The sequence below is a fragment of the Rhinolophus sinicus genome, linkage group LG10 (genome assembly GCF_036562045.2).
Source record: "Rhinolophus sinicus isolate RSC01 linkage group LG10, ASM3656204v1, whole genome shotgun sequence".
NCBI classification, from domain to species: Eukaryota; Metazoa; Chordata; class Mammalia; order Chiroptera; family Rhinolophidae; genus Rhinolophus; species Rhinolophus sinicus.
Window position 1 is genome coordinate 6,374,532 of NC_133759.1, and position 24,607 is coordinate 6,399,138.

At 44.0% G+C, this 24,607-nt stretch overlaps 1 protein-coding gene and 1 pseudogene across 1 annotated transcript in view; both read left to right on the plus strand.

Moving 5' to 3' along the window:
• The window catches only part of IP6K1 (inositol hexakisphosphate kinase 1), a 47,626-nt gene that overhangs the window by 19,643 nt on the left and 3,376 nt on the right, over window positions 1-24,607 (plus strand). Inside the window, exons 2-5 of the mRNA XM_019723843.2 lie at window positions 10,116-10,466; window positions 17,756-17,966; window positions 21,748-21,929; window positions 23,930-24,105. Coding sequence (XP_019579402.2) covers window positions 10,244-10,466; window positions 17,756-17,966; window positions 21,748-21,929; window positions 23,930-24,105 — 792 coding nt within the window. The 5' untranslated portion in view covers window positions 10,116-10,243. The remainder of the gene's footprint in view (window positions 1-10,115; window positions 10,467-17,755; window positions 17,967-21,747; window positions 21,930-23,929; window positions 24,106-24,607) is intronic.
• LOC141567184 (aminoacyl tRNA synthase complex-interacting multifunctional protein 2 pseudogene) lies at window positions 12,441-13,983 on the plus strand (annotated as a pseudogene).

Here is a 24,607-nt window from a genome sequence, read left to right on the forward strand (position 1 = left end):
AGGTATTCCTGTGGCTTCTTGGTAAGAAGAATCCCATATAAATCGTGAGCAGATAGTGTTTCAGGTATGCAGGATGCGGTACCTCTGTTTTCCTTTCTTTTGGTTTTCTCTGTATCACTTGGGACCTTTGTTCTGAAAATTCTGTCCTCAAACCTCCTTTTTTTCCATTCCAGCACAGTCGAGACAGACATTTTCAAAAGGATCTTTGCCTTTACACACACTCACACACACACACACACACACACACACACACACGGAAGCACAGTTTCTAATCCTTAAAAATTCCATAAAAACAGGAAAGGGGTTCACTGGATTCTAGCTTCTCTCCTTGTCCTAAATTAATTCTGTTCTGGCTGTTTCTTGATGGGCTGGCACATCTCAGGCCGCCTGCCAGTTTCCTTTCCTCCTTGCTCCCTGTTTGCTCTCAGCGTGGTGTCCTCAGGAGGATGCCACTGTGTCCCTTACTTCTGGGATAGGACCCAGGAGTCTAAACAATTCTTCATCTCTTCTCTGAGAACAAACAGCAAAACAGATACCTTTAAAAGCCTTTTTCCCTTCTCTTTGTTTCAAACCTCCCAGATTGCCCTAGGCCTCTGCACACATTTCTGGTTTCTAGGTGAGTGATGTGCCAGTCGCTGGTAGATTGGAAGGGCAGGCTCAGGTTGGCAGCCCTACTTACCTCAAGAACATTTCCCTCCTCAAAAGAGAGGTTTGTGAGCATCTGCTTGGAACAGTCCGATTCATGGGAGTGGGGGAAGGAAGGTTGTTCTCTCGCACCCTCCTGAGTATACTTCATCTGTATCAGCACCTATCTAAAAGCAAGAATGGACTTCACTTCAAGAAAGCATTAGGTTCCCTTGGTTATATGCTTTAGAGAAAAACAAGCTTTCTTGTTCTTTTTCTGCTGCTGTTTTTGGTCCATGAATTTGAGGGTATTTTGGTATCTATTTTTCTGTCCAAGTCTAGATCAGCTTATTATTTCTGAAATTAGTTAGAAATTAGTTTTCACAAAGTCCAGAGCTACGCAACCCAAGTTTTGTGTGTTATTCTTTTCTGTTCGAGGGACTTACCAGTCCATTGTGTTCTTCACAGTTGAGCGATTTTGCTATTTTGACCTTGGATTGTATCAGAGAGTAAAAAACAAACTAAAGAAACATTATTGCCAGAATTTTACTTAGCATCCCGACTTATCCAGTTTAAATTGAATTTCTAAAAAACTAAACATGATTTTTAAAGGGCATGATACTTGGTTATTGTGCTTTTAGTGCTTAAGTGGATACATTTAATTTTAGAAGTAGTAGTAGAAATATTGGATTTATAAACTCATTTTTATGAAAATTTGAGGAAATTTGAAAATATACCTGTGCAATGTGAATGCACCAAGGATACTTCTCTTTATAAAAAGATTGCATATCAAAACTCAATGGTTCATTTCAGGTTATAAAAATATGTTGGCCACAGAATTTGGAATTCCAGTCAGGCTTCTTAGAGTTCATGTCTGCTGGTCTGCATTTTGGGTGTGTGTCTCTGCTCATCCTACTAAGTAACTTGGTGACCAGGTATTGTCTTGCTCTTGCTGTGGAGACACTGCTTTCCCAGTTCTTAAAATAGTCCTGACCTTGTCCACTGCCATATCTGATTGCAATTGCCCTTTCTCTGCCAGGGCTTTCATTCATTGCCACTTTCTAGGCTTGCTGTGTTGTTGAATTAAAACAAATAAAAAAAACTTACATTGTATTTTCTCAATTTGGTTCGAGTTCTTTAATGTGGTTTATTCTTTATAATTGAGATTATTTGTATGTTTGCCTAATTGCCCCCCTTGTTTCTCTTTTGTATCATGAATAAAAACTGTCTAATCCTCCTCCTCATAGGCTATTGTCTTCTTCCTTCCATACCTTGTTTAGTTTCTGTTGTTGCTATTATCCAGGTACATTTAACACTGTTTTTCTTTCGTATATCAAGTTTTTTTAGAGTTGAAACATAGAATTTTGCATTCTCTTTGTTTGTTGATTTGGAATTCTATCCCGTGGCCAACGTACTTTGTTCTGGTTTTGGAAGCCCTAGATCAGGAATCTGTAAACTTTTTTTTCAAGTTGTCCTTTCAATCTTAGCTGTGGAGGGCGCAGCTCAGCTCCAGGTCCAGTTGCCGTTGTTAGTTGCAGGGGGCGCAGCCCATCATCCCCTGTGGGAGTCAAACCAGCAACCTTGTGGTTGAGAGGACGGGCTCCAACCAACTGAGCCACCTGGCCATTCAGGAGCTGAGTGGCAGCTCATTGACTTCATTCTAGTTGCGGAGGGCGCAGCTCACTAGCCCATGTGGGAATCGAACCAGCAGCCCTGTTGCCCAGAGTTTGTGCTCTAACCATGTGAGCCACCTGTCCGCCCCTATTCATCTATTTTTGTTGTGTGGCTATACATGTGCCAGACACTGCTTATATCATTTAAGATAATACATAGTGAACTATAGTGAAGGAGGTGAGGGAATTAGCCATATAGATACCTGGGGGGGAAATGGTCCAGGCAGAGGGAATGGCTGGTGCAAAGACTGTAAAGTGGCAACGTGCCTGTGCTATGCCTGTGCCTAGGGTGAGGTAATAAGCCGTGGGGAGAGGGCTAGCAAATCAGATCAGAGGGAAAACAGGGTGGGGAGGAATGCAGATCTTGTGGCATCTTGTAGGCTATGGTAAGGGGGCTGAACTTTGACTTCGGGTGAGATGGGGTGAGAGTGCACGATTTTGAATGGACAAGGCACATGGGGTGACTAGAGTCGCTGTGACTGCGGTGTTGAGAAGAGATTGTAGGGGGGCCATGATAGAAGCAGGGATGCCAGTTAGGGGGTGAGAGATGTCGGTGACCACACTAGGCTGGGAGCATGGGCGGTGGGGAGAAGTGGTTGGAACCAGATATGTTCTGAAGGGAGAGTCAGTAGGTTTGCAGGACACGGGGTTTGAGGGAGAGAGGAACCAAGAGTGACCGCCAGGCTGTGGGTGAGGAGCTGTAACAGTGGAGTTGGGTGTGGGGAAGACTGCAGGTCAAGTTTTTTGCAGGGTCGGGGGAGATGAGTTCTGTGTTGGCCAGGTTAAATTTAAACTTCCTGGGTCAAATAGGCAGTTGGATGTATGAATTGGGTGTTTAAGAGAGAAGACCACACTGAAAGTGTAGCTAGACAAGGGGCGACCAAGGACAAAAAACCCGCAGAGAAGCCTGAATAACGGAGATGAGAAGAGTCAAGTGCTTGAAAGCCAAGGGAAGAAAACAGGTCAAGGAGTTCTAATATTTTTTCCCACTTCCAGGGGACTGTGATGGTATTCACACTCCTCTTTGGAACCATTGCTAGTATGTTCTGTCATTTACTGTGTATTGACATCAGGCTTTTAGCACTCTGAAGGCTGTTTGTTTTTTAATGAGGTACAAGTTCAGAGAATAATACAATACTAATGTGCTTGACGCATAGATTTAAAAATGTTAAGATTGTACCATATTTGTTTCAAACTTTCAAAAAAGAAATAAATTATAGCTAGAGCTGAAGTTCTCATTTTGTCCCTGCTATCAACCCCCTCCTTCCCTTTCCTCCTCTGAAGCTGGTGCACATCCTTCCTTCCACGTCATTTTTCTTGTTCATACAGACTCGTACGTATGTGCTTGTAAATTCATGTATAATGTAGTATTGTGATGTGTAGGAAAAATTGACAGTGGCATCATACTAGAAGTATTCTTTCCAAACTTGCTTTTTCCAGTTTGGTTTTGAAATGTATTCATGTTGACATATAGAGATTATTAACTCAATACAATTTATGAATAGACCCATTCATTTATCCATTCCCCCCTGAATGGACATTTATGTGGGTTCCCATTTTTGTGTTACACGAATGCTGCAGTGAACCTCCTTGAACTTGCCGTCTCGGGCATATGCTGGGTTGCGGAGGGTACACATCTTTTGTTGTGACTTGCCATCCACAGAATAGGAGAGGAGCCATTTCTCCCTGACTGGCCAATGCTTGGTACGTTCACACTTTTTATTTTTGGCCAATTGTACAGGAGTGAAATGATGCCCTGTTTTAATTTGCATTTCCCTGGTACTTAATGAAGGGGGGGAGCATCAGTTCACATGTTTATTAGCCTCTGAGCCTCCATGTGAGGATGCATCTGCTAGTGCCTTGATCTTGAACTTCCCAGTCTCCAAAATGGTGAGAAATAAATTTCTGTTTGTAAGCCCCCAGTCTATGGTATTCTGTTACAGCAGCCCAAACTGACTGAAGACGATTTCCTGAGGATCCTTCTCAAAAGCCTCCTTGTAGTTACTTCCTTTCAATACTCCTTAATGCCGCGAAGAGGAGAAATGCCCCGCTTCTGGCAAAGGAAAAGGGTAGAGAGGAAAGAAAATAGTAAATTTCCCTTCAGTTCAGTCTGGGCAAATGCCACTTCAGAGTTGCATGTCAAAGAGTTAGGCTATCGGAATTAAATACTTTAATTAAATTAATTAAATGAGTTGTAATGGCTTTTCACTTTTGAATGTTTGTCAGTCATAGCAAAGGGCCATCAGGATGACTGGGGAAAGTGGGAGCCTCTTTGTTCCTGGAGACGCTTTTAGTAAATGTCAGCTTTCTGCCAGGCTGAGAAACTGGGAGGCAGCTCACAAGTTCCTCCATACCGATGGTGGCTGGATCTGTTGGAGACACATCTGAGCAGTGGAATTAAAGTGGCTGTTTTGTAATTCTCAGGCACCACCCTTCATTTCTTTCCTTGACACCTAGGATACCACCTGTTGCCAGCTCAGAGGTCTGGTTTTACAGGGATTCTCCGTTTCCAGAGAAAATCTTAATGAAGTTTACTTGGAAAGTAGACAAGGCAGGTAACTTGGGAACACACTTACGTGGGGCTAATTCTACACAGAAAGGTAAAATTGGGCCATGATTTCTGTAGTGACACAGCTCCGATGACAACACATTCCAGGAAGAAACACTGTAAAACATTTCGATTTTGATTTCTCTGCCCAGAGCTTCTTGCCCTTCTCACTATAGGCACGTCCTGCTCCTGGACAGTCGCAGTTCCCTGCCCTGGAAGACATTTGGTTATTGTGGACCTTCCCTTCACCTGGGCTTATATTCACTGATATGTCAGAAGTTTCCGACACTTCTGGGAGGTAGCGGAAGGACAGAACAGTGTCTCCCTGTCTTCTGGACTTTACACATCATGTGGTTTTACACTGTAGAGGTTTGAGTAGCTCTGCTGGATATACTGAAAGGGACTAGTTCAGATGTTGCTGTGGCCGTATTGGCCGTCTCTGGGATGGGGGATTGTGTGCCGTTTCTCCAGCGTGTTCTCACAGTACTTCTTATTGCTCAGGTCCTTAGTCATGACAGGGAGGAGGTACTTACGGCCTACGGTTTGCATCGAACTTGGTTTCTTGGTCTTGTGAAGGAAGAGCCCCGGGATGGTTGTTGTCATGCCCAGAATGTTAGTACTGGTGACCATGTCGCATGCATGATCAGAATATTGTGACCACGATCCTCTCGGTGGCACTGGCAGCTGAAGAACTCGGTGGAAATGCTGAAGGCAGTGGTGTTGTGGGAAAAGCTACAGAGACCTTTTACAGTGACAGCCAGGAGTAGGAATGTCCAGGGAACAACGGGACTGGGAGATACAGTCACATCAGCGTCTGCAGAGGGCTCGAGGTTGTGATGGGATCTTCTGGAAGCTTCCTAACTGCAGTTGTTTCTGAAGTGGGGTGGGGGATAAACCTGGGCATCACTTTCCTCCAGGGTTTCCCAGGTGACTCATGCAGGGGAAGCGCAGCTTCTCTGTCTTGCGAGTGGAGTGTCAAGTAGGTTACTGCTTAGCAGAGACTGCTGGCCAGGGGTGCAAGGGTGGTGGCTCATTTGGGATGCTAATTCTTACCAAAGAAAGGGTTTAAAAATATTGCCTTTGTAAAGTGCCTCTTGCACAGAAACTTGGGAACTTTGAACAGCTTGATTCTTGATGGGTCTTTGGCTGTTCATTCCTCCTTGTTCACTTTACTGACAGCTCCTCCCGAGAAAGGGCTCAGCCTTTCCTGTTTTCCTAGTCCCTCAGCATGGTTTCAGACCGAGATTCCTTTCTGTTCCTGTTGTCCATGTATTATTTACATGCCTTAGAAGTTCCACAGGAGGGGAAGATTCTGTCAGCTCCTACAGCTCTTGTCTGAACCAAGTGTGACTGTGTCATGAGCCCTCACTGCCTCATGAGAGGAGTAGACGACAAGTCTTAAGAAGAAACCACAGAATGAGAAATTGCAGTTGTGCTTAAGGGATCAAAGAACATTTCAGGGGACTAAGGAGACTTTCTTTTTCTCAGTAGTGTTAATTACAAAGCAAAGTGAGTTTTACAGAAAAAGAAAAGATTGTTAAGCCCTAATGTATTTGAATGGATAGAGTTGTGAGATCTTTATAATATGTAGATTACTTAGCTAATCTTTTTCTCCTCCTGAATAAACTTTTGTGATGTTGGCAGGGGACGATGTCTAGTGGTTGTAGTTTTTTTTAAATAGAAGTAATTTTTTATTAGTCTCAACCTAAAAACTATCCTGTTACTATCGTCATAGCTGAAGACTTTGTTGTACGTTATGTGTGTACTTGAGCAGTGCATAGGGAACACCACTGGGTTGCAAACCTAACAGGGAACCTCAGTGTATGGCCACATGGGGAAAAGGGGACCATTTATAAAGTTTCTCCCAGGGAAACCTTTGGAGTCGTTTACCAAACGAAAAACCAAAACATATACTGATGGGTTTTCTTGCTGTTAGTTTAACTCATGGCAGTGAAACGAGAGTCTCTCATTATTTCAGTTAACTGACATTACTTTTGAGACTTTGTACCTTTTAAAAGATGTGCAGATCTGATCTTTTGTTTGTTTTGTTTTTTAATGCTAAGTAGTTCCTTAAGTCTAGAAAAAGACTGAAAAAGCTGTAGGCATCTTAAATGGCATAAACTACTTGAAATTAGGTCAGGACAGTCTGCAAAATCTTTGAGGATTAGTTATACTCTGGAAAATAGGATTTATTGACTGTTGTATTTAGGTGAGTTTGTAAAAAAAATCATAATCAGTAAGGTCCTGAAGTGGCAAAAGTGTACATTTCTTTTATGGTCTGCCTCTTGTGGAATCACAGTAGAATTCTCAGCCAGTTATTTGGATATTTGGACAGTTTTATTACTACTTATTAGAGAACAAATTTTCCATTTGTCAGATTCTTTTTTAGTGTCTTGGTACCAGCCCTGTGAACCAGATATAATTCAAATTCTCTGCCTTCAGGGACACTTTTAAAGATTATAGAGCTACATTTTTCATTTCTGGCCTTGGGGAGAGTGTCCCCTTTTGTCATCAGCGAAGGGCTTGTTCTTTAGTGAAGTTTCCTTGTCATCAGAAAACACGACTGACCTCTTTATGTGCAAAGTGTATTAACTGGAAACCTGGGGATTTTGATGCAACTATTTCTGTCCTTTTATTTAGGGTGGTTTTGGCTACAAGTGACAGAAAACCCCAATGTGACTGGCTTAAAGCATAAAAGGAAATTGATTTTGTCACATACGAGATATCCAGTACTTTTGTGACAGCATCGGGGGCCCTGGTTTTCTCTCTGCTCTGCGTGCTCAGCACATTGGCCTTGGCTTTAGGCTGGGACCATTTTTTTTTTAAAGGAGGGTGCCCCTACAGTGGCCCATGTGGGCATCGAACTAGCAACGTTGGCGTTACTGGCACCATGCTCTAACCAACTGAGCTAACCGGTCACCCAGGCTGGGGTCTTTTAAGGTCCCAACCCAAGGGGGCTGCAGTAAGGAGTCTCGGTTATCCAGACAGAATGGTATCCTGAGGAAGAGGAGGGACGCCTCTCTCCTGTTCTTTAAGAACGAGGTAGCTTTTCCCAGAGAACCCTGGCCAACTTCCCTCATTCCTCATTGGGCAGAAGAGGGTCCCAGGCCTTTCCTAAAGCAGCCACTCAGAAGAGCGGAGGTGCTGCTCACGATGCCCTCCGGGCTAGAATGGTGTCACATCCCTTTGCGGTTTGGCGACCTGAACAAGACTGTGACTGAATTAACAAGGACCTGGTGTGGAAGGATGTCGTCAGCTACAGCTCAGTCCATGGGTCTCAGTGGACACTAGGCTTCCCGAGCAACCTCTGGTTGTTTATTAAAAAAGAGCCTTTCTCTTTCCAGTCCTTCCAAGGCTGCGCAGTAGGCGAGACAAGCCCAAGCCCCTCAGCTGCACCAGCGCATCCCGCAGGGTTAGCTGTGGGCATGTCTTCATTGTACCGGTGAGGAAACGTCAAGTGAAGTGACTTACCCCAGGCCCCACGCCTTGTAGGCCAGGGCTTCACGGAGGCTGACAGAGTTCTGGGCACGTCCACTGCTTCACATTCCACGTTTACTTAGAAATAAATGCCAGAACAAAGTTACGGAGATGTGGTTACATGTTTTACATGTTTACGTCTAAGAAAATATTTCAAACACAAAAAACGGTAACATAACTCTAGGTAGACATCACGTGGAAACAAAATGTCAGAAGTCGAGATCTGGCTAGAGGTTGGACTTCTGCCTGTCAGCCCTGTGGGGGCTGCAGAGGTTCTCTCCGAGTCCAGGGATGGTCATTTCCTTGACCCTTCTGCCCGACTCTTCTGTGGCACGTGGCACTGTTGACCCCTCTCCTTTCCCAGGTACTTACTGGCCCAGGCCAGGAAGTTAGCACCTTCCTGGTGTTCCCTCTGCAGTCAGAGGCCCGGCCAGGGCGGGACCCGCTGACCTCGCCAACCAGAGTCCACTGCCACAGCGGGCACCTCCTGGGGCCCTGAGAACAGGCCCCCCACCGCTGCTTCGCCACTTTCCGCTGTAAGCACTGCCACTGGGAGAGTTTTCTAACTTTCATATTGTTGTGCTTTTACTCACTGTGGTCCTCTTCTGGAATTATGTAATTCATTCCAACAAGCCTTTTTTTGAGCACTTACTGTGTGCCAGGAACTGCACTGGAGATGAGGGAGAATGGTCTGTGGTGGTGACAGACAAGTAAAAAGACGGCAGCACAATGGTGCATTGCTGCGACAGCGCAGGTACCTGCGGAACCACAGAGAACACTTACTTGTGTCAATAGCAGTAAACTAGAACATAGTTTCTTGGGCAGCTTTGGATTAAGAAAATTTTGCAGTTTTGCAAGTGGTCTTGTATAACGCATTTTTCCCATAATTATGAGGTTCAGACAAAAAGAATGGTTTGACTCTTCAGGTAAAACCATATTTCTGCTCAACAAATATTTCATTTTTCTTTTTTAGATTTGATCTTTCAGATGTAGTCTTGACAGTACATTCCTAATTTTGAAAATACATTCAGTATTAAGGAAGGTGCCTACTACTTTAACTTTCTTGAGAGAAAATTGACATTATAAGGAGGGTGTTTAAGTACAAAGAGCTTTTCCTTGTCCCACTGTTTGTTATAGAGTCAGACAGAAAGACATGATCCTAAGTGGATGGCCAGAGATTGAAAGTGGAGGAAATCTGAAGCCGGAATTCCTTTGGGAAAAGCAAAGCCTTTTCATGATTCTACAACTCAGCAAGGAATGGCTTTACCTGCCTGACCTTGCACCTTCCGGAGAAAAGTTTGGTATCTAGCATGACCTGATTTCTCAGGCAAAAACCCTTCCTTGGAGTCAGGGAGACACCCTTACCAGTACTGGATATTGTGCAAAGTCTGAACAGAGTGAATTTGTGTTGCTTTCTGTTCTTTTCCTGAACTCTTCTCTTTGAATGTACAGTGACTAGGGATGGTTGCCTTCCTGACTGTTGTAACATACTGTAGCTCTAAAATCAAATCCTGTAGAGAACTTAGAAGGGACCTGAGAACTGGGAAGGGAAGAGAATGTGGGTTTTTGTGCATAAAAAGATGGATGGAGGAGACCAACGACGCAGCATTCAACAGAAATTTCCTACTGCCTCTCACGCACCAGCTAGTGCTGTATGAGTACGTGCGGGGGCAACACGTCGGGAACACAGCCAATCCCTGTTCTTCCTCATGGAGCAGATACTCTGTGAAGTCGAGGGACACTGTAGTTTGCCAGGTGTTTTGATTCCCTTTTCCTCTCTTCCTTTCTATTAGGAAAGAAGAATAAGCTGAACAGACTCTGACCGTTGGCTGTCAGCTCGCCAGGACCGCCTTCCTAGCCCTCCTTTCGTGGTCCATGTGCTGCATCCTCTGCCCTCAGTGTGCAACCGGCCCCCTACGCAATGTGTGTTTGTCAAACCATGGAAGTGGGGCAGTATGGCAAGAACGCAAGCCGGGCCGGAGACCGGGGAGTCCTCCTGGAGCCCTTCATCCACCAGGTGGGCGGGCACAGCAGCATGATGCGCTACGACGACCACACTGTGTGCAAGCCCCTCATCTCCCGGGAGCAGCGCTTCTACGAGTCCCTCCCCCCCGAGATGAAGGAGTTCACGCCTGAGTACAAAGGTTAGTCACCGGCCAGTGTGGAGAGAGCAGCAGCCTTGGGCTTGTCGGCCCTCAGTTCAATCATCTGTGTTTTGTTCGCCCTGTGATGCCACAGGAGTCTGTTGTCTCAGCGCAGCGCAGTCACTTCATTAGGCAAAATCCAGGGCTGCAGGCATCAGGGAGGTCTTTAGAGCTTGAAAATCAAATGTATTGATAGGGACACCGAGAAGAACTCAGAGTGTTAAGTCCCACTGGGGGAGAGCGTCTGGTGTGGGGGGTTCCCGTTTGCTGGGACAGTCTTGGCGAGAAGGGGGCAGTCCTCTGGTCCCAGAGCAGGAGGGATTGGATGCTTTCCAGGCTACGGCGGTGAGACTGCTGGTAAGGAGGCTCTGTGGACGGAGCCTGTGTCTGGATGTGCTGGGGAGTGAATGGATGGTAAGAAGTTTACAGAAGAATTGGGGTCTGGAGGGAGGTCCTAACTTTTGAAGGAAAAATAATCTCTTTTAAAATGTAAATTAACTTTATATAATGAATTGCAGGAATATATACCAGAATTAAGTCACTTCTAAAATCTGATTTTTGTCACTATGTTTATACAGTTTTATGATTGCCCGTCATATGTGTTATATTTTTTGGTGTTCTGCCTTTTAACTTTTCTCAAGCTTTATGAATTCAGTCATGTTGACGTCATCCTTTACTTAGGGAATTCTCAGTTTACAGAAACCAATCCATATCACTATTAATTTCTGTTCCTTAACTTTGTGTGTGTGTGTGGTAAAATATATGTAACATAAAATTTGCCATTTTTATGTGTATAATTTAGTGGTGTTAAGTACATATATAATGTTGTATAATCATTATTATCTATTTCCGGAACTTTGTCATCGCCTCAACAAAAGCTCTGTACCCAATAAATTGTAACTCAGAGACACAGAGGAAAAACTGATGGTTGCTAGATGGGAGGGGGGTGGGGATGGGGGAGAAGGTGAGGGGATTAGATAGCACAAATTGGTAGCCACACTATTGCCAAGGGGATATGAAAGACAGTTTGGGGGATATAATCAATAATGTAAAGATTTTGTAGTATGTCAGATGGGCACATGTCTTATTAGGGAGACCACTTCATGGACGGTGTGGATGCCTGACCACTGCGCTGTACACCTGAAGTTGAAGCTGAATAATATTGTATGTCAACTATAATTTTATATATATATATGGTCACGGGATGTGGAGTACAGCATAGGGAATAGAGTCAATGGAATTGTAATAGCTATATATGATGTCAGAGGGGTAATAGATTGGGGGAGAGGGGTTACCACTTTGTGAGGGGTGTAAATGTCTAACTATTACATTGTTTTGTACACCTAAAACTAAAACAAACAAACGAAAAACAGTAACTCCCCATCCATTTCCCTCTGCCTGAACCCCTGGTAACCTCTGATCTCCTTGCAGTCTCTACAGACTTGCCTATGGTGGCTACTGCATGTATGTGGAACCCTGTGATTTTGGTCCCTTTGTGTTTGGCTTGTTTCACTTAGCGTAATGTTTTCAGGGTCCATCCATCTTGCAGCCTGTATCAGAACTTCATTTCTTTTTATGGCTGAATACTATTCCACTGTAAATATACAGCACATTTGGTTTATCCATTCACCTGTGGGTGAGCACACACCTTGGGTTGTTGCCACCTTTTGGCTATTGTGAATGCTTTTGTGACTATTAGCTTACCAGTCAGTATCTGTTAGAGTCTCTGTTTTCAGTTCTTTTGGGTACATCCCTGGGAGTGGAATTGCTGGATAATATGGTAATTCTGTGTTTAACTTTTTGAAGATCGTCAAACTGTTTTCTATAGTGGCTGTACCATTTGACATTCTTACCAACAGTGTTCTACTTCTCCACACCCTTGTCAACACTTACTTTCCATTAAAAAAAATTATTACAGCCATCCTAGTAGGTGTAAAGTGGTATCTCATCATGCTTTTGATTTGCATTTCCCTAATGACTGACGATGCTGATGTGCTTAGTGGCCATTTGTATGTCTTCTATGGAGAAATGTCTGCTTAAGTCCTTGGTGCAGTTTTGAACTGGATGGTTTGTTTGCTGCTGTTTTCAAAGCAGGATCCAAAGAATATTGAATTTGGAAGAATAAATATTCTAGGGCTGCAAAATAAGAGAGAAGTCAGAGTCAAACACACTGCCGTCTCTTAAGCGGCTAAGAAACAACAGTTGCAAATGCTTTATAAATGCAGCTTCAGCTGCTTGCTTGTCTGTACTCAACACCTCCATGGCCAAACCTGCTATAAATATACCAAAACCAGAACGAGAACTCTGCTGCTAAGGAGAAAACCTCTGAAAAGGGCATTGAGCCCGGCTCCAGAGGAATGTTTTCTAAGTCACAGCCCCCAGATTCAGGACAAGTTGGGGTCTCCAGGTGCCTCCCGGGGAAAGAGTGTCAGTCATAGCACTGGTTAAGTTCCCCCAACCTTTTCTCAGACGTGGGGACAGAGGTCTTTAAAGACCACAGCAAATCCTGAGTACTTGATTTTCTGTCCTCCAGCTGCGTTTTCATTAGAAAAGAATAAATACACTTTTTCAAAAGTAACAATTCAGTTAAACTAAAATTGATCCCTTCTTTTTAAGCTCAATTTATTCAAAGAAAATTGAAGATGTTATTGGTCCAATTCATATATTTCAAAGACCAGCAGCATAGGATTTTTACCTTTTATTTTGAAATACATTTAAAATTACAGAAAAGTTGCAAAAATAATAGCCTTCCCATAAGCCCAGCATCCTCTGATGCTCCCACAACACTGACATACCAGATAAAGCCCTGTCACAGGGCAGCACGCCTCTCCGCAGAGAGCGCCCCCTCTGCGTGACCGGCTCCCCAGCGTGCACGGCAGGACTGGCAGCCCTGTGCAGGAAGAGTCTGACCCAGCCCTTCAAGCTCTTGAGTCCCGCCAAGGTGATATTTTAAAACGTCTTTATGAATTGAAAGCCATGGTTGATGGTCTTAGCAAGATATTCAGATGCCAGGTGCGGACTTGGCTGTAACCCACATAATGCCGGCTGATGAGCCCACTGGTTTATTGCCCAGTGCATCGGACTTAACTTCAGTGCTCGGAAAGGATTCCGGGGCACTGAAGACATGGTGATCGACGCAGACCCTGCCTCCCCTCTCCTCCCAGTACCAGCTGCTGTCACCACCACGGAGTCCTGTCCACTGATGACAGGCATTCAGCAGTCAGGAGCATGCTAGCAAACCTTCTCAGGTGCTTAGGCGAGCAGACTGAAAACAGCCCCTTCATGAAAATCAGCTGGGTTTTACTTTAATTTGGAAGAGTGTGCCAAAGACTCAAATGAAGCTCAGTGTCCAAATGATGTGTCCCATTTGAAGGAGAAGGGAACATTGCATGTTTTTGTTCTCTCTGTTTGGCCAGAAGCATGCACAAGTGGCTAATAAGTACATGGAAAGATGCTCAGCATCATTAGTCATGAGGGAAATGCAAATCAAAGCCACAGTGAGACAACACTTCACACCTACTAGGACTGCCATTATTATAGAAAGGAAGGAAGGGAAGACAGACAAATGTTGACAAGGGTGTGGAGACGTAGAACACTGCTGGTAAGAATGTCAAATGGTACAGTCATTTGTGAAAACAGTTTGATGATCCTCAAAAAGTTAAATACAGAATCACCATATTATCCAGCAGTTCCACTCCCAGGGATGTACCCAAAAGAACTGAAAACAGAGACTCTAACAGATACTGACTGGTAAGCTAATAGTCACAAAAGCATTCACAATAGCCAAAAGGTGGCAACAACCCAAGTGTGTGCTCACCCACAGATGAATTGTTAAACCAAATGTGCTTTATATTTACAGTGGAATAGTATTCAGCCATAAAAAGAAATGAAGTTCTGATACAGGCTGCAAGATGGATGCACCCTGAAAACATTACGCTAAGTGAAACAAGCCAAACACAAAGGGACCAAAATCACAGGGTTCCACATACATGCAGTAGCTACCATAGGCAAGTCTGTAGAGACTGCAAGGAGATCAGAGGTTACCAGGGGTTCAGGCAGGGGGAAATGGATGGGGAGTTACTGTTCAATGGGTACAGAGCTTTAGTTTGAGGCAATGAAAAAGTTCCGGAAATAGATAATAATGGCTATACAATATTGTGAATGTACTTAATGCCACTGAATTGTACATCTTAAAATGGTTAAAATTACAAATTTATGTTATATATGTATATCTGTTTAAACCAATCTTATAAATGCCAGGAAAATGAGGGCTTATATCAGATGAATTAAAAGACCATTAATTTTTATTTGCCTAGGTGTGAGTAATGAGGTAAAAAAATGTCAGGATCAAAAGTATTTTTTTTTCTAAAGCTCATAGATTGCATAGCTCATTTAATTACCAAATCTCACTTACTCTTGGAGGGAGCTAGCTACTTCCTGGCCTACCCACAGCATAGCCATTTCTGCCCTGATCAGATGTGCTGGCTGTGTGTCTGCCAGCGGTAGTAGTCAGTGGTATGTGCTTATGGAGAATTAGCGGTTTCCAGGTTAGCTTTCGGTGACTTTGCAAGAAGAAAAGAGCTCATTGTAAAAGGAGAGAATGATACAATTAAAACATTTATATATCAAAATATACCTTTAAAGAAAATAAAGAGATAAAGATATTTGCACATATAGTGGACCAAGCATTAGTTTCCAGGAAAAAAAAATATATATATGTACATTTTTTTGTATATGTGTAAATTTATGAAAATCAATAAGAAAAAATTCGGTAGAAAAATGAGCAAAAATAAAGTCAATGAGAACCAATGACCTATGGCTGATTCTTTGAAAGAATAATAAAATTGATAAATCTCTAGCCAGCCTGATCAAAAAGAGAAGACATCAATTTCCAATATCAGATATGATAGATGCATTATCACAGATTCTACTGATATTTAAGATAAAAGAATATTATGAACAACTTTATGACATTCTACAACTTAGAAGAGATAGACAGTTTCTTCAAAGACACAAACTACGAAAACTCACTCAAGAAGAAATGAATAACCAAAATAGCCCTATCTGTTAAACAAATTAAAATTGGATTTTAATGCATTCTAGCAAAGAAAACTCCAGGCCCACACGGCCAATTATACCAAATGTTTAAGAAAGAAATATTGCCAGTTCTACACACACTTTTCCAAAAAATTGAAAAGGAGTATGTCCCAACTCTAAGTCCATTACAAGAAAATGAATATTCTTAAGAACCTAGATGTTAAAAATTTGAACAAAATTTTAGCAGGTTGAATCCAGTAATACATTAAAAAGATAATATGTCATGACCAAGTAGAGTTGATAAGAGTAATGCAGGGTAGGTTGCAAGTAGATTTCACATTCAAAAGCTAATGTAATTTACCATATTAATAACCTAAAAAAACAAAACAAAACGTGATTATCTTCATAGATGCAGAAAAAGCATTTGACTGCATCCAGTATTCATTCTTTTTTTTTTTTTTTTACTGGCAGCCTTGTGGTTGAGAGCCCGCACTCCAACCAACTGAGCCATCTGGGAGGCAGCTCAGCTCAAGGTGCTGTGTTCAATCTTAGTTGCAGGGGGCGGAGCCCACCATCCCTTGCGGGACTCGAGGGACTGAACCGGCAACCTTGTGATTGAGAGCCCACTGGCCCATGTGGGAATCGAACCGGCAGCCTTCGGAGTTAGGAGCACGGAGCCCTAACCCCCTGAGCCACCGGGCCGGGCTGGCCCCCAGTATTCATTCTTGATAAAACAACAATAAAACTCAGCAAACTAGGAATAGAAGGAAATGTCCTCAACTTGATAGAGGACAGCTATGAAAAACCTACAACTAGCATCATACTTAATGATCAAAGATTACTTTCCCCACAAGATCAAGAACAAGACAGAGGTATCATGTTCACCACTTCTAGTCAACATTTTACTGGAGGTTCTGGCCAGTGCAGTTAGGCAAGAAAATGAAGTGATAAAAAGCATCCAAATTGGAAAGAAGTAAAACTGTCTTTATTTGCAGACACCATAGAATTCTGTCTTCAGCCAAACTATCAATGAACTTTTGGAGTAGAGTGAAGTCCTGCAAAGGACTCAGAAAATTGACTTCTTAAACACCCTTTCTTAGGAAGTTACTTGAAGATGTTTTCCACTCAAATAAGGAGTAAACCAAGAGCTGGGAGAAGTAGAGGATCATGGAAGATGGTTTTCACTCTGGTTAGTTACAGCAGGGAGGGGCCCAGCACAGAAGCTGTGTGGCCGGTCTGGAGGACACTAGATCAGAGCATGAGGGGGTGCCCAGGAGACAAAGAAGATTGTAGACCAGAGGGCACTTAGGCTTGAGACTCTGGTAAAGACAGACAGGAAGTGACAAAGGCGAAGACCTGGAGGAGAAGCAGCCACCTGTGTAAGAAAGGCAGCGTACCGAAGTGAAGCCTACTAAAGTGCGGCATATGTCTGAGCAAAGCAATGGGGATGTGAGGAAAAGAGTCCTTTTTTTTCTAATTTTCAGACTGTAGAACCAATTTTACATACCAAGAGTGAGGAGAAATGTAGCTGACAGAAGGTTAGACGTGGAAGTTAGACAAAAGGCAGCCCAGACCTTTTTAAAAAACAAACCAAACCCTCCTCTTTGAGTTAGGTTTCAAGACATTGTGTTTTAACTGCTTTGGTAATGATCCAGAAGAAACTACGAACCTGCTTGACAAAAATGGACACAATCAACTGCTTTGCATGAATACAGCGTGGAAAATACAAAGCTGTGCCAACTTAGGAATGCTGGTGGTTCTGTCTGCTGAGGTTAGAAAAGCCTGATGCTCAGTGTGGGCAGAAGACATACTTGTGGGACTGCCTTGGAGGGGAAGAAGTCTTGAGGTCTCTTTCTCTCTAGGTGACACTGTCAGGCAGAAAAAAACCCAGATCTAGAGGAGGAAACAAGAAATGGCAGCAGCAAAGGGCAGTTAAATAAGTAGAGGGTTAAATTGTGTCAGGTTTGGATGTCACTGAGGGCACACAGTTCTTTGAATGGTACAGAAGTCAGTGTTGAAAGTGAGAGAGCCAGATAAGAGAATGGGAAATAAATACAGATTTATCCAAGATCAAAAGTAAGTAGCAGACTTAAAGTGGGGGTGAGTGGTCAGCTGTCTTCTGGAAAGATGTCTGCTGGTCACTGTTCCTACATTGACCTACAGTTTGCTCAGGGCAGGTGACATCTGTGTGCTGGCTGCGTGGACCCAGCCCGTGGGGACATTTGTTGACTGGCTGCCTTTTTTTCCAACAGGCGTGGTGTCTGTCTGTTTTGAGGGGGACAGTGATGGTTACATCAACTTAGTGGCCTACCCTTATGTGGAAAGTGAGACCGTGGAGCAGGATGACACAGCAGAGCGGGAGCAACCTCGACGCAAGCACTCCCGTCGGAGCCTGCATCGCTCAAGCAGTGGCAGTGACCACAAGGAGGAGAAAGCCAGCCTGTCCATTGAGACCTCTGAGAGGTGAGGGGGCGTGAGCAGGGCTGAAGGGGGTGTCTGGTCCTGTCAGCACAAATGCTCAAGACGTTTCTAGAGTCCTGACACATCATGCATGGGGAAGTAGGGCCCAAGTTGGGGGGAAGGTGGCTGGTGTTCTTGGGCTACCCACACAGATGTGACCTGTCTCCTGTGTCACTTCACCTCAATGACGCCTCCTTCTGAGTATGGCTGTCACTGGTTAAGAGAGAATGAAGCTCTCTGAGCCCTTGGGAAGCGAGGGCTCCCTGTGCCCTCCAGCTTTGTTAGGTCTTACATCCCCAAGACAGGTCAAAGTGCGCTGGCCCGTGGTGAGGCTGCAGCTGCTTTCTGACCTGCAGGATGTCAGAGCCCAAGGGCAATGAGAGATCATCCAGACGTGCTGTTTAAGGGCTTTGGTGTCAGACTTTCTCTGAGGCTGTGATATCTGCTGTTAACCCTTTTCCTGTATCTAAAATCGAGTTTATTGCATTGCAAGTGAATTTTTCTTGTAGATTAGGAAAATAGTCTATAAAGAATTATGTTTCTTGATATTTCATGCAAAAAAATTTGAACTCCCACTAGGGTAGCTATAATCAGAAGGACAGAGAAAAGTGCTGATGAGAATGGAACCTTCCTACATTGCTGATGGGAATGTAAAGTAGTACAGCCACTCTGTAAAACGATTATTAGTTCTTCAAAAAGTGAAACCCAGCAATTCCACTCCGAGGTATAAACCCAAGAGAGTTGAAGAAATATATTCACACTTAAAACTTGTGCACAAATGTTCATACCAGCATTATTCCTAATAGCCCAAAAGTGGAAACAACCCAGGTGTCTGTCAACGGATGAATGGATAGATAAAATGTGGTCTATCCATATAATAAAATATTACTCAGCTTAAAAAGGATTGGAATACTGATATACAGTACCTCATAGATGAACCTTGAAAACATGCTCAGTGAAAGAGGCCAGACACAAAAATCCACATGTTGTCTGATTCCGTGTACATGAAATGTTCAGAATAAGCCGAGCCACAGAGACAGAAAGCCTGTTAATGGGTACCAGGGTCTCAGGAGGGGATGGGGGGATGGGACGTTACTGCTAATGGTGGTGAGGTTTGATTTGGGGGTGATAAAAATGTCCGAAAAATTAGATAGTGGTGATGTTTTACAACCTTGTGGATAAGCTAAAAAAAACACGGAATTATAAAAAATAATGATAAGAATGTAAACTGAAAATAATGTGAGCTTCCTGAAACGAAGTGAAATCAAAATTGTATGATTAAGTTATGTTTAATTTCACTCAAAAAGTTTCGGTGACGAGACTGCTCGGTGACCTGAGTTAGTTGGCATTGGACTGTTCTTACACGTGGCAGCACACAGTTTATCTCCTACATCAGATCGGTTCAGCCACACCTGCTGTACTCCTTGCTCCTGTGGCTCAAGGGCCCGGGGCATTCCCACTCTCCTCACTCCCTTTGATGAAGGGAGCACAGAACCCCAGGGACTCTGGCTCAGTGCATGATGTCTCTCTTCCTGTGTCCTCAGTTGGGGTCCTTTGTGGCCAGGGCTGCATCTCTGATGTCAAGAGAGGCCTTCATCTCAGCTTCGTAGTAAGCAGGGTCTCCCGATGGTGAACATTCTTATGGAAAGTGGACACCAGCCTGCAGAAGCACAGCTTCCAGGGCTTTCTTTTCATCCCCCAAGGGGCTTCTGTGTAACTGATAATTGTGGGACCTAAACTCAGTCATTCAGGTGACAAGGAATGTTGCCCAAGTCCATAGCTGGCAGTGGATGCTGCTCTCAACCGCCCTTTGGAGAGGGTTTTCCACAGGTACAGAAGTTACTTCACATGGCACGTCACCTGGTGAAAAGCCAGTGAACACAGAATCCCATCAGGTCTGCCCATGTCCAGGTTCAAGGCCCTGCTCTGAAGGTGACAGTTCTATCTGCAGTGACCAGACTTTGTTTGGCTTGTTAGCAGAGTCTCTTAAATCGCTCCCAGGAGTGGAGCTTGTTTCCTCCCCAGGACCAGGGCTGCAAGCAAGGGTGATGCCAAGTGCCCCGTGTAGGCACAGAGAACTTGCAAATAAGTCGACCTGGCTGTGTTTTACAGGGGATCACAAAAAGGCATCCATGAATGGCCTCAGCAGTGCCCTCACCAGAAGACAATGGGAGTTTTGTCATGCCGAGAGGCCCTGGCCGGCTCCTCTACTTCCAGTTCCGGGAAATGGGATCTCTGCCAGTGCCTTTTAGTGAGGGTCGCCAAGGCTGCCCAGCCCCCTGTTGGGGAGTGTCAGCATTTCTGGCCACACTACCCTGTGGTTACCTCAACTCTGACTCATTCCATACCTAGAGGAGAGGCCAGCAGTTCTGGAGAGGAGAGGGGCATTGGCATTACTGCAGCTCTCCGTCTCTGCTCCAAGCGCAGGCGTGCACTGCCATTTCCCGGGCATGTGGCGTCGCCAGCGCTTTGCTTCTCTTTGCTTAGTAGTGTGAGAAACCGCATTGCAAGTTACTTCAAGCAAAGGCTTTTATGTTGGGGCAAAAATGAAGTTGTGGTAAAGTTCTAATATGTTCAATTAGAGTCATCTTCTCACCACAACCTCTTTGTGGTTTGACTTATTTCTGAACTAAAGCTCCCTTACTTTAGACAGCTTCATGCCTTCCACAGGTGCAAACGTCGGCCACTGAGAAACACAGGTTCCTTGGGGCCTGCTCTTTTCTTTGATGTTTTCCTCTTTCTTCCAGGCCTCATACAAAGGCAGGCAGACGTTCATAAACACGATGTCGGCATCTGCTTTCTTTAAGTCTTCTTAAAGGTTCCGTTGTAGACGTCACAGACTCTAAAAGGATAGTTACTCATGTCCTCGACAGTGGCTTCCAGTGCCCCACTCTGTTAAATGTGACTGTATGCTCATCAATTTCTATAGTTTTTTAAATTGTGGTAAAATACACATAGCATAAAATGTACATTTTCACCTTTCCCAGCCTACAGTTAGCATTCACATTGATGTCCAGCCATCAACTCTGTCCATTTCCAGAACGACCGCATCATCCCCAGAGGAGGTCTGTGTATTAAACAGTTAACTTTGTACTTCTCCCCGCCCCAACCCTTGGCAACTGCTATTCTACTTTCTGTCTCTGAACTTGCAGTTACCTCATATGAGTGGAATCATACAATATTCCTCCTTTTGTGTGTTGCTTATTTCACTTAAATGAAAGCATGGTTCATTAGGTTGTAACATGTATCAGAAATTTATTCCTTTTTATAGCTGAATACTGTTCCATTGTATCCATGTACCATGTTTTATTTGTCCGTTCATCCACTGATGGACACTTGGGTTGTTCCCAGCTCTTATTTATTGTGATGCTGCTGTGAACATTGGTGTATAAAGTATCTGAGTTTCTGTTCTCGGTTCTTTCAGGCATTTGTTGGATCATGTGATAATTCCCTTTCACTTTTTGAGGAAGTGCCGGACTTCCACAGTGGGGCACCTTTTCACGTTCCCACCAGCAGTGTACGAGGGTTCCAGTTTCTCCACCTCTTCCAACACTCATTTCATTTTGTTCTCTTAATGGCCTCCCCAATGGATGTGAAATGGTATCTTGATCACACAATTTAATGCAGAGAATTATTTTTCGGAGACACAAATATCACTAATCCGATTTACTCACTTTTATGTGCTCATGCATGTGGGGCCACCATGTCACCCACCCTGTGCAGTGAGATCCCAGGGGGTGACTTGTCTGAGCCCATTAGCCATGTGTGTGGTCTTCTCCTTTAGCTCCCAGGAGGCAAAGAGTCCAAAGGTGGAGCTGCACAGCCACTCGGAAGTCCCTTTCCAGATGCTGGATGGCAACAGCGGTGTGAGTTCTGAGAAGATCAGCCACAACCCCTGGAGCCTGCGCTGTCACAAGCAGCAGCTGAGCCGAATGCGCTCTGAGTCCAAGGACCGAAAGCTCTACAGTATCCTTATCACAGCTCCTCAGCAGTGTCTGCTTCTGGGATCACGGGCCCTGCGTCAGGGCCCTCTCTGCTCGGTCCCCTCGTTCTCAGCTTCCTTTTTCATAGGCTCTTCTTTTTCGTCCTCCTTCCTTTCATCAGCCTGTTTGTTTTTTTTCTGCCTTTGGGGACTCTTAAAACTGAATCTTTAACTTGACAGTCTAGAAGAGCGCTGTCCAATAGAACCTTTTGGGACAATGGAAGTATTCTGTATCTGTGCTTTTTCTCAGTATGGTAGACACTAGCCACACTGAGTATAGAAAACGTGGCTGCTGTGACTTGAGATATTGAATTCTAAATTTTCATTAATTAAAATTGAAATTGAAATCACCAGATGTGGCTAGTGGCTACCATATTTATCAGTGCATGTCTAGGCTCGGGTGGGGGGGTGTGTATGTGCGCACGTGTATTTCTCCCCTCCCAAAAGATAATTAAAAAGTAACATGTTTGGTTTTGGTGTGCTTTTTGTTGTTGTTGTTGTTTAAACACCGTACCTATACAATATAAAATAGTTTTAAGATGTTAAAGGTAAAAAAGTATTACGAAATAGATATCTTTATGATCATTTAGTTTTGCAGCAGTAGACAATAAATAACTAATACTTACTGAGAAACTGAGGGGGGAATCTGCTGAGCACTTCATATGTATTTACTCAGTTTTCATAACAGTCTTTTGAGGGAGGAACTGTTATGATTCCCATCTTTAGATGAAGAAAGGGAAGCACAGGCGTAAGTATTGTGCCCAGAGCCAGTGAGTGGGTAAGATTCAAGAGCCCATGCTCTCAGCCACTGAGATCTTTCCGCAGCCTTCCTTAAGTTTTATTGTCACTTATGTATAGGTTATAGCAGGCGATGAGATTAATTAAAGGCCAAATGGAACGGTTTTCTGTAAGTTATTTTTTAAAAGAATTAGGAGGTGTTAAAATGTTCGTCATCACAGTGATGCTGTGAGTGGCTTATAGTTCTCAGATGTGGGTTGTGGTTCAGGTTGTGTGAGCCCCAGTGACTTTTGGCAGACATGTGATAAGCCTGTACTTTATCCAAGATTGTTGCAGACAGTAGATCTAGATGAAGACACAGATATAAATGACAGGAGGCCAGGACCATAGAGCTGTTTTGAGCGGAAGGTCCTAGAAGTACTAAGGGATAAGTTTTAAGTATATAGTCCACTAGTTTGAAATTAAGTCAGAAAATGACAAAATAGAAATTTAAACCAGCTTTTTCTGAAGATTCCCATTTGGGAATGTTAAATCCGATTTCTCCTATTTGTAGTAGTGCTGCAAAGATGTCTTCCTTATGTCTTAGGCCTGGGTGAGGCACTGGCTTGAGTGGGGCCTTGGTTTACTGATGGTGCCAGGGATATATGTGAATCTGCCAAATCTTCTTTAGTTTGTGTATGCTTGCAGGACAGATCTAAAGAATAAAATTAAAATGATGACATCAATAGATGTGGTCTATCCATACAGTGGAATATTAGCCATAAAACAGAATGAAAATTTGTCACATGCTACAATATGGATGAACCTTGAAAATGAAATACCAGACACAAACAGACAAATATTATATGACTCCACTTATAAGAACTACCTGGAATAGGCAGATTCATAGAGACAGAAAGTAGATTAGTGGTTATCAGGGGCTGGGGATGGGAGTTAGTATTTAATGTGCACAGTTTCTGGTTTCTGTTTGGGAAGTAGAAAAAGTAAGTAGAAAAAGTTCTGGAGATAGATGGTGGTGATGGTTGCACAGCAATGTGAATCTACTTAATGTTGCTGAACTGTCCATTTCAAAATGCTTAAGGGCAAATTTTATATCTATTTTAGCACAGTAACTATTTTTTTTAATGAAGTAATAAGCCAGTGGCATGAACTGTACATTTTACTGAGGTGGAATTCAGATTGCTTGTGCTTTCCTGTCTGCGGCTGCTGGCGAGTGTGGTTGTTCTTCTCCTTGACTGTGGCCCAGAGTTCCTCCTGCTGGAGAACGTGGTGCATCACTTCAAGTACCCCTGTGTACTGGACTTGAAGATGGGCACCCGCCAGCACGGTGATGACGCATCAGCTGAGAAGGCGGCTCGGCAGATGAGGAAATGTGAGCAGAGTACGTCAGCCACGCTGGGTGTCAGGGTCTGTGGTATGCAGGTGAGTCGCCCCTGGTCTGATGAGCGCTGGCGTGCTGCTGCTTGCGTGTTTTCGGCTGTCCATGTACCTGTCTGCTACCATGCCAAGTGCCCTTGCCCACGTTGGTCCCGAATCTCCTCCAAGAGTGGCATCCCCCACAGGGTGCCAAGTGCATCCTTATAAGTATGTTCCTTGAGCTCTCTTGTCCTTACCTGGTGACCTTGGTCTGGGCTCCAGGTACAGAGCTGCTGTGGTCGCCTGTTGCCTTGGTATTGTCAGTCAGATGTTCCTCGTTTGAGTCCAGCTGGGCCCTCGGGCAACTTGGAAAAGGGCTTCAGAGGTGATGGCAGAGAACCTGCAGGCCTGCTCTCTGTTCTCTCCTGGCTTTACCGCAGGAAAACTTAAAGTGAACCTGGCCTGCACACCTCAGTGGTGTAGGGGTGAGCAGAAAAGTTCAGGTTGGTCAGTAGTACTTTCCAGACAGTGCTTGCCCAAGGCACTAGGAGGTCACGGCACCTCCTGG